This window comes from Erpetoichthys calabaricus, chromosome 16 (assembly GCF_900747795.2).
Source record: "Erpetoichthys calabaricus chromosome 16, fErpCal1.3, whole genome shotgun sequence".
Classification (NCBI taxonomy): domain Eukaryota; kingdom Metazoa; phylum Chordata; class Cladistia; order Polypteriformes; family Polypteridae; genus Erpetoichthys; species Erpetoichthys calabaricus.
The window spans coordinates 49,134,777-49,145,427 of NC_041409.2; the positions used below are offsets into that span (position 1 = coordinate 49,134,777).

General features: G+C 39.3%; 1 protein-coding gene across 1 annotated transcript in view; it reads left to right on the forward strand.

Moving 5' to 3' along the window:
* The first annotated feature begins 4,916 nt into the window (after positions 1-4,916).
* LOC127526026 (uncharacterized) overlaps positions 4,917-10,651 on the forward strand; it is a 94,748-nt gene continuing 89,013 nt past the window's right edge. Inside the window, exons 1-2 of the mRNA XM_051919919.1 lie at positions 4,917-5,295; positions 10,202-10,375. Coding sequence (XP_051775879.1) covers positions 4,960-5,295; positions 10,202-10,375 — 510 coding nt within the window. The 5' untranslated portion in view covers positions 4,917-4,959. The remainder of the gene's footprint in view (positions 5,296-10,201; positions 10,376-10,651) is intronic.

Consider the following 10,651-nt stretch of genomic DNA (forward strand, 5'->3'; position numbering starts at 1 on the left):
CTAAATCTCATTTTACACATTTAGCTCACATGTAGTTCAATAGCAGCAAATGAAATTGGTGATGAAGAATACCACTGTCTGGTTCCACATTCTAAAATGAGAAATCAGACAGTATTTACATTTCTGTATAGTACTTTAATCCATGATGGTGATTAATAAAAAAAAAAAAAAAAAAAACAGTTCTGTCAAAATACTTTTTATATGCGGTTTATACCGTATATGGTATGTGTTTTTTATTTTTTTTGGATTGAAAATATTCACTCTTTCACTTCAGCTAAAGAACCCGTGAGCTCAGTGGGTAAAAGTACTGCTGGCATGGATAAACCGTAAAATATTGTTGTTAATATCAGCCAGACATTGTCTATGATATTATGGTATTTACACCTGTGGTGCTGACTGAAACAATTGTCATTACTTGCTTCATTTAATTTTTTTTTTTAATGTGATAGGCTCCATAAAGGCACACCAAACATCATACACTTTACTAGAAATACACTATGTGGGGACTCCCAAAAACCCACCTTGCCATTAGTAAAGCAACAGGCCTTTAGTGTTTTGTCAGTCTTGCAATTAGAGACATACCAGGTATCATTTATGTCCCAAGTAAATCTTCTCTTAAGATTATTATAATTATCAAAGCCCAATAATGAAACAGATCTAAAACACTAGCATCAGTGTCTCAGAATCTGAAAACATTTTTCTCTCGCTCTTTCTCTATATAAGAAAAGGCATACTCTTAATTCATTGCCTCACAAATGAAATAATACATGGATGTGTGTATTGCAATGTTTCCAAAGTATGTATTTGAATATATATAGGTTTGTCTTTTTTCAACTCTAGTCAAACAAAGTATAGAGCACAAAGGAAATCAGTGTATCTAATCCTGTGTGTACCCCCCCAATCCTTTAAATGATCACTTACTGTGGCCGCACAAGTTGGAATTTTGCTGTTTCTTACATTACACAATATTTCCATTCAGAACATTTCAGTATTATGCTATACTTCAAATACGGCATCCATTTCTTATAGTTTTTAATGGCATATCCGTGATCTTTCATGTTGGTAATCAAGTTTAAAGCATGTGAAAGTAGTGTTGTAACATTAAACACCTTAGTAAGTTCATTAAACCTGCTCAGGTGGTTCAGGTTAACATGCAACTTGTGTCAAACTTTTCTGACTCCAGGAAGCACACTGCAACTGCAGTTACTCTTTGATCTGATGCTAGTACTAAAACCAGATTAGTACAAGATCATTCTGAGCTGACGGCACACTGCAAATGACCCTATGAGTCCTCTTGTGAAAGACCAATTGGATCCACAGCATTTTTTGTATTGGACAAAGATGCTATTTTTTAACAAGGCTTATTCCCATTTGGACAAAGTGACCGTCATTGCAAAGATTTTTTTTTTCATATTTCTCCAGTACTTTCATCCATGATTAAAAGGTGTTGTTTAAATGAAGATAATGGATTTCATGTCCACGAGACTGTGGTTTGTGAAGTGCCAAGTCTGTGTCTCTGATCTGGCTGCAAGTATTAATGGAACTAAACAGGAACCGTACTGTCACCTCAGACTAGAAATATAGTCTGCTTCAGAAATTTTCAGAGGATTCTTCTTTAATGTGGTATATTTTTGCTAGCTTGATAAGACAACGTATAAGAGTCGCTTGGAGAACTGTTTCTTGCCGCAAGCAGCGTAATCTACAGTATAAGATTAGGAAAGCCAAGAGCAGGTATACAATATAATGGGTGATTTTAATTAGAGTTGCAGGCACCATGGTGGTTTTTCTAATTTGACACAATTGCAAGAAAATGTTAGTCTAATTGTGCTGCTCACAAATTGAGATGCATACCAACTTAATCTGAGTGCTTATGGGTTACAACTGTTTTTTTTTTTTTTTTTGACATGTAAGATATATAGTGTGTCTTCCTCTGATCAGGTATCTGTACAGATGAGTCTTTAATTATGAGAAGAAACCCAAACTTGCAACAAGAGAAAAGCACACTGAGTACGCCTGCCCTAAAGAATGGATTTTGACTTTCAATTCTCTATGGCCAATCACATTCGAGTTCTCAACAACAACCTAGACTGGTTCGCTTGGCTCTGAAGCTACTGTCATGCATAAAGTTCACTTAGGCATTAGTCAACAGTAACACAGATAAATTTGACAACTTCATTTTCATTTCAAAAATGTTCTGTCCACGCTACCGTTTTCAGATTTTTTTAAGTTTGTTGCATGCCAAAACTCAAAATTGGACATGCATGGTTTGTCTGCCAAAACTGATTATGTTTATAGAGCAAATGCAAAAAAATTGAAAGGGTGAGCATGCGGAGCACCTGAGGAAATCGCTTCTGTCTGGACAGATGGTGTAGAATAACTTTTAAATGCTTACTTACCAGAATAAGGTAGCCAAAGGATTGGAAATTAGAGATTGGAAGTCTGTATTATCATCAGAACATAGCACCTTTTCCTTATGCTATCAAACTCCCAAGAGGGCTGCGGTTTGCTTCTTACTTGAAAGTAGCTTTTGTGTGTCCACTGTACTATAAATGATTAATGGAGTGCTGCCGAGATTGTCATTCTTCTGGCAGGTTCTCCCATCTCTGTAGTAAACATCTAAAGCTCTGTTAGAGTGACCATTGGATTTTTGGTCACCTCCCTGACCAAATCCCCTCTTGCCTGGTTACTCAGTTTGGCCAGATGTGCAGCTATTGGAAGAGTCCTAGTGGTTCCAGATTTCTTCGGTTTTTCAATTACAGTGCTCCTGGGAGCACTCGGTTAGATTATGGCAAGGGTATAAAACCATTTCTATGTTTTACCACAATTTAATTGTGTAGGTCTTCGAAGAGTTCCTTAGACTTCGTAGCTTGTTTTTATCCTGACCTGAAGTGTGAATTGTGGGACCTTTACAGTATATATATGCCTTTCTAAACGATGTCCAGTCAATTCAGTTTTCCACAGGTGAACTCTAGTCAATGTCTAGACTCATTTCAAGGAGAATAAAAGCAAACTGGATGCACCAAACCACAATTTGGATTGCCACTGCAAATGCTCTGAATACTTACACAAATGAGAGAGTTCAGTTTTTGATATTGAATAAATTTGCAAACTATTGTCAACATTTTTACTTTGTCATTTATGGGTTATTGATGGGTTATTGATTGATTTATGGGTATAAATTGATATAGGACATACATCCTTTTAAAATTTGGATGTATAACACAGTGTACAGTAAGTGAGGAGGGCAGAATTTCTGATCCACTGTACTTGGCAAGAGTGTAGTGGTTAGTGTTATCCAGTGTTCTGGGAACCGAAAACTTGGTCATTGTGTGTCATTTGCACAATCGTCCTGTTTGGGTTTCCATTCAGTGCTACAGTGTCACTCCCTCATTCTCAATGACATGCAGGTTAATTAACTGCTAATTACAAATTGGTCCCAGGTGACAGGTGCCCAGTCCAGGGTTTTTGTCAGGATAAGCAGTGTGCTCTCCATTACTCTGATTTGGGTTAAACTGGTTTCAAACTGTATGTATGAGATTATCAACGATCCCTTATGAGTGTAATGTTTTAAAGTCTATCAGTTGAAACAAAGTTTCAAAACGTGAACTATGGTATAACTTTTGTACTCTGCAGTCCCAGTATAATAAAATCAAACATGGTGGGATGTTGTAAAAAATCTGCCACACTCAGTGTTTGCAAAGTTGGCATTGCTCTTTCCATCTTCTTAGGGAAGAAAACAAAATTTTCGAATATGATTTTTGCCAACTTTGATCTGTATATGTATCATCATAGGGCTGTAATGAGCCACAAGAAGGTTGGACCTCCCACGATAAAGATCTTGTGGGTAGACCAATGGAAGATAGAACCATTCTGTATATCGTACCTGCTGCTGGCAGTTTGATATCCTTCCAACCCCAGTGAACTAGCAAAGGGGAGAAAGTGGGGACACTGCCTGCTGTTTGATGACGGGGGAAATATGGCACACATCCTTTCAACTTTTTAAAATGGCATCACCCATGGGAGGTAAAGGTGATGGCAAGTTTTCTACTCCTTCTGTATATTTTGGAAAGAAAAAGGAAGAAATGCCAACCCTGTGCCAAAACATAAGGCACCATCTTCAACAAAGAAGGAGTTGATCTTGCAGCCCTTCGCTTGTATGGTAGAACCTGCTGCGGTCAGCAAATGAATGGGGAGCTAAGAGAAGATTTGGGGAGGAGCTTACAGTTCCATGACACAGCCCTGTTGACTAGGCTGATCACAGATTTAGGGATATGGTTCAGGACTTCTGAGGAAAAGAAGAGGGAACTAACAACACCTTGAGAGTAAAGCTACGACGTGGCAGCTGAGAGGAAGTAAGTCAGTTACCAAGATTTGGTGCGCAACTGTAAAGATACAGGCTGGCAGTTGTGCAGACGATTTCTGGTCAAGTCAGTGAAGAAGCGAATCTCGGCAATAGGACTGAGGGAGGCAGAAAGAGACCCTTGCTGGATATGTGCTCCAGATGATGAATTGAAAAATTGTCCCAAGTTACTGCTCAAGTAAAATACAGTATTTCCATGGTATGTTAAGAGAATGGATTAGTCCGTGCCACAGCTTCTTTGCAAAAGGGGTGCTCTGAATTTTGGTTGTCCACAGTAGTTTAGACTGCAGCTTGAAGCAACATTCTACATTCTTCAGGAATCATTTTTATTAATTTGTTGTTATCTTGTATGAAATTTATTTAAATTTACTGCAATTTTGGCAATGCGCTGTATCAGCACGAGCTCCTAACCTCTCTCTCTTTCCCCTCTTCCAGTCCTGGAATGTAATGATTGACTGTTCACTAAACCCGTCCTTTCTCCTCATTAGCTGCTCTTACACTAATGTGGGTGGGGCTTGTCATTTTCTTGTACTCCTTAAAGAGAGAACTGACCAAGTTTATTATCAGTCTCTGCCTTGATAGTTTAATATTTTGTAAGGATGCTGTGGTCTTATGAGAGTCAGGGTATTGGAGGCCTAGTGATTTCCCTTCAATTTGCTGGTTACATGTACTTCCTTGCCGGCAGTCTTATATTGTCCTATCTGGTATATCTCATTTATAGTCGGGTTGAGGAAAATGTGGATGATCAAATTGGGAGCTGTGAAGATCAAGAAGAAAAGGAGGGTCAGAAGAGCAAGTTGCCACTTGACTCGAAGGAAACCCCTACAGAGGAGGCCAAAAAAGATTTGGATAGGTACTCTGAAGAAAAAGATGAAGAAGAAAATGAGAACGAGAAGATTAAGAAGAGGAGAAACAGGAAGAATAAAAAGAGAAGAGTGAGTATAAAGATGAGGGAATCCAGTTTTTGTTTTCAAAGCACCATTTTGAACAATGTGTGAGCATTGTCTACATAAAACATAGGATAGGCAGGAAGAAATCCAAGTTTAAATGTAAAAGAACATTTAACGTATTTAGTAAGTGCTTTGTCAGAATAGTTAGGTTAATTCAGTTCTACCATTCAACCTGATCTGTACTATCTTTGTAATTTAGGTGGAAACCCACGCAGAGAGAATGTCACTGGGGACAGAACTTCTCAATTTCTTTGTCTCAACATTGGCCCAATTTGAGTTAATGCATGAGGGAGGCCTGGTCTGGTGTAGATTACTGCCTGGTAATCTGCATAGCCAGGTTAGGCCTTGAATGGAAGAAGTGATTTGGAAAATAAGCTATTAGAAGGAGTTGATATATTTAATAGCCAGGGAAAATTGACAATTGACCGTTTTTAAATACAGCCCATCTGCCTTGATCCAAAAATTAATGTAGCCCCCTAAAACTTTTGTTTTTGTTTTTTTGATTTTAAAAGTAAGTATTTTAGAGCTGTGGCAAATCATGCAGGCACGGATTTAGACCATGTTTTTTTCTATAACTTGCTTGAACATTCCGATTGATTTTGCGACTTCTGTCATCATGCTAAGTATCATAGTTCGCTTGCGGTACCGATTTATTTGCACGAATCCGAGACACCCGCAACAGGCCGAGGGGAGGGGGGTTGGGGGCCTCCTCACTCACATGTTTGCCTTGGGACGTATACCTTATTTCCACTTGGCTAGTGAATGAGAGAACTACTTTAACGGATTTAGATCGGGTTTTTTTCTATAATTTGCTTGAACTTTCCAGTTGATTTTGCGACTTCTCTCATTGCGCCAAGAATCATAATTTGCTTGCAGGAGGCTAAGGGGAGGGGGGGAAGTGTGACATCAGGCATAGGGAGTCGGGCAGGACCCTCCTCACTGTCCTATTTCACTACTATGCGGGCTGAGACGCAGGGGATGGCTAGTTAGGAATATTGAGTGATTGGATGAATTAAGGCGAAGGTTAAAGGTAAGGTTTTTATAAGACCAGTAAATGTGTATGCAGCTGAGACATTGGGGAGTAAAGCGAGAGCAGGAGAAGAAGTTGGATGTAGCAAAAACAAGAATGTTGAGATGGATGTGTGGAGTTATAAAAAAGGGCAGAATAAGAAATGAGACAAAGTGGGAGAGAGATCTAAGAAAATTTGTTAAACTGGTATGGACATGTGATGAGGAGAGACAATAAATATGTGGGTAAAAGGGTGATGGGAATGGAAGAATGGGGGAAAGAAAGTGAGGATCTATAAAATAAGAGGATTTAAAGGTACAGGACTGAGTTGTTTGGGGATGGATAATCAAACACAGTCGTCCTTTCCTACTTCTGTGTGGAGACTAAGTTTGGGCAAACTATCAACAAGTGTGGGAGACTCAACCTGAATGAACACAAGTTGTCAATCAGTACCTGAGCATTTTGAGACCTTGGGACTCCGGTACCATTTATGTGAACTCTTAGGAGCTTCTGAAAGAAATTTTGTTTTTGCCAGTGATGGAGATGTAGAGACAATAAGCAACACATTTTTTGGGTTAAGTGGTCTGTCCTTGTCCAAACTTATTGCTAAGTTGACTTGTGCATGTGGCCCAGTGATGTACCGGTGCCCTGTACAGGGATGGTTACTATGCTTGCTGGGATAGGGTTCAGCATCCTCGTGACCCTACGCAGGATTTGAAAATGGAAGGATGGATGTTCTAATGACTTGGTTGAATATAATCTTTTGATCTTATTCAGAAGTGTGCTGAACAACCGTTGGTGGAGATGCACTTGTTTGTATTATTAAGTTAATTTCACGTGAGGTATTTTCTGACTTCATTATTTCTATGCAAGTATAGTGGCATTTCATATTCCTATAAAATGCCAGTTTGAGAATAATAGTTGAAATCGCACTTCCCGCAAACGAGACGCATTTATAATTTTAGTCTCTCTTTGCCATCCACCTATGGCAGCTAATCTGCATCTGCTGTGAATGTGCATCCTCAGTCAGAATTTGGTCATTTGTTTGGGCCAGATAAACTAAGTTAGAATGTCAGATGCGTTATCTTTTATTAATGATTGAAAATGAGCTGTTCATGGAAGGCTTTTTTTGCATGTGTTAATTTAACTGTCATTGTAGAAATAACCCCTAAAAGTGTGCATACGGACCGTGTTTTCCACTGTGTAGATGCTTTCCAGTAAATGTTAGTTTAACACAGGGAGTTCTGCATTGTTCGATTACCACTACTCTCTGGCCTGATTTAAGAGGACTACAGTCTAATATCCGAGTGTTGTTGACTCTATGATTATGCAGCTGTTTTTCCTTCTTGATTCTGTGTGATGATTCCATAAGCCGATTGACATTCAGTTTGCAGTATTGCAGTTCTTGCCATGTCTGTCCTTAAAAACAGTTTAGTGTTTTGTAATGGGCCCATCCCAGATTAAGTACAGACAAGACGTACCCATCTACAGTTTAATCATATGTCATGACAATGTAATGTGGAAATGGAACATTTGATTAATACAATCAGGACCAATCATTAAATAATAAATTAGGTCACTTTGGAATCTTCAGTCAGAAAAGCCTGTGCCTTCACTGCAGCAAAGAAATTGTAAGTTGATTTTCTTTTGCTTTTTCCACCAATAGTGAGAGTGCCTGCCTTCAAAGAGTATTCTGACCCTTCAGTTTTTTTTTTTTTTTTGGTTTTTTTTTTCACATTTTGTTTCAGAATTGTGCTAAAATATTTTTTTCCTTTATCCAGCAGCACTCAATACCCTAGAATGACCAAATGAAAAGATGATTTTTGACATTTATTTCTAATAAATAAATTATCAAATTGACACAACTATTCAGACCCTTTACAATGAAAGTTGAAATTTGGCTCTGGTGCATCACATTCTATTGGTCGTTATTGAGACGCTTCGACACCTTGTTTGAAGTCAACCCTTCATTGGTTCAACTGTTTGCACGTGATTAGTTGAATAATGTATTTCAGACAAAAACCAATCCATGAGGTTTTTAGGAACAACTTGTAGAGCTTAGAGGCAGGATTGTGTTGTGGCATAGATCTGGGGCAGGCTACAAGGACCACAGTGGCTTCACAATTCTTAAACGGAATGAGTTTGGAATAACCACAGCCACTCAGCCAAACTGAGTAATCGGAGGAGAATGGCCTTGGAAAGAGAGAACTTGATAGTCACTACTGCTGAGATCCAGAGAAACGTCCTGAAGGGCAACCTGCAGCACTCCAATAATCTCTGCTTTATGGCAAGGTTGTTGAACAACACATGAAAGCCCATTTGGAGTTTGCAAAAGTACAACTAAAGTGCTCCCAGACTATGACTAAGATTCTCTGGTCTGATGAAACCAGCATTGAACCAGCTGGCCATGTCTGGAGGAAATGTGGTATATCTCATCACCTGTGTAATACCATTGCAATAGTGAAGTGTGGTGGTGCCATTATGCTCTGGGGTTGGACACTAGACAGGACCGAGGGAAAGCTGAATAGAGCAAAGTACAAAGACGTCCATGATGAAAACTTGCGTCTGACTACTGTGGACCATAGGTTCACTTTCCAAAATGACAATACCCCTTCAAAGCAAGCAAAGAGAAGTGGCTTAGGGACAACTCTCTGAATATCCCAGACTTGAACCCAATAGAAAATCTCCCTTCTTTGGTGGTGGGGATGGGGGGGGGGGGGGGGGGGTTTGAAGAGACCTGACAATAGCTGTCCACTGATGGTCTCCGTCCAACCTGACAGAGCTTGAGAGGATCTACAGTAAAAGGAACAAATCCAGTTGTGTGACACTTGTCCCATCAAACCCACAAAGACCTCATATTGGGTCAAGGATCTGAATACTTATGTCAAGTGTTTGTTTTTTTTTTTGTTTTGTTTTTTTTTCCCCTCTAAAATCATGTTTTTACTTTCCCAATCTGGAGTGTTGATCGTCTGGAAATTTGGGGGGGGGGGGGGGGGAGACTTTGAATGGTTTTATCATAAGACTGCAACATAACAACAAAATATGAGCGGGGGGGGTCTGAATATATTCTAAAGGCCTTGTATCTAAATTAAATATGGTGAGTTGATTAACCCTCCTTTATCTCAGGGAGTATACTGCACTCACTTAGAAGGAACCTACCTGACATGCCAGTTGGACTAACCATTGCTACTCATTGTCCTCATTCACCACCGACTAGGTCAGTTTCCCAAGGAACATTACAGATGCACCTCTTCTCTGTGTTTGATTATATCTGTCATTTCATGAGTTTCGATACACTTTTCCACAGATGCGGTTAGTAGTGATATCTGGTTATGAAGGTGGTACGATATGAATCGTGAGGTGTGAAACTGTTGGTGTACTGTGTCTGTTTGGAGCACACTCGCCTTGTGGGTTGCCTTGAGTTATATGGACATCCCCATACCCCATGTCTCCAAAACTCTGGTGTTAGTGCTAAGTGCTGTCTCTGAATGCTCCTTGCATGAGTGAATGTTAGGGTCCATGTGTTAAGTGTGCCCTGTCATGGCCTGGGTGGCCCATTAACGGTTGGTTGTTGGGTTCAGGGTCCCTCCCATCATGCATTCCCTTTTTAGTCTTTTGCAGGCTCTAAGTGGTGTGCCTATTTTGGGACATTTGTCCTTCTGTACCTCTTCATTGTTTGTTGGTCCCACTGACTGTTGTCATGCAATTCATAACCGTAACAAGTGCAGCAGATTTCAATTTAGGGAAATCACAAAATTAGTGATGGTTTTGCTCATTTTTCATTTTGTTTTAGGACAATTTTAATAAACGTTTCAACGTTTTAACTTAATTTCTGTGATGCCCGGTTTTTTTATAATTAATTAATTTCTGTTTTAATTTTAGGTAGAAAACGGGTTGACCACAATCCCTGACCCTCATTTGGCTACCTCCAATACTGGGAAGTCACAAGAGATGGTAACCTCGGATGTTAAGGAGAACCTTCGTCACGAATCCATTGTCTACTGCTGCAAGGATCAGGGCGACCATCCTTGCAATATTTATATGATACTGGAGCAGGTAACAAATTTGAATCTGTTATAGAAAGATCATTTATAGATGGCAAACTTTGCAATATTTTTACAGATCAGCATATCTATTATAATTCCAAATATTCATGTTTATTTTGAAATTAAAAAGGAGAGGAGAGGAAGTGACTGATTTTTTTTTTTTATATTGTGTACTGGACAGGTCATTCACAAAGTGACCTCCGATCCCAGAATACAACTAGAAAGCAGAGAAAGAGACTGGAATTTAATACTTGAAACAGGAGTGGGTACTCACAAGCTGACCTCC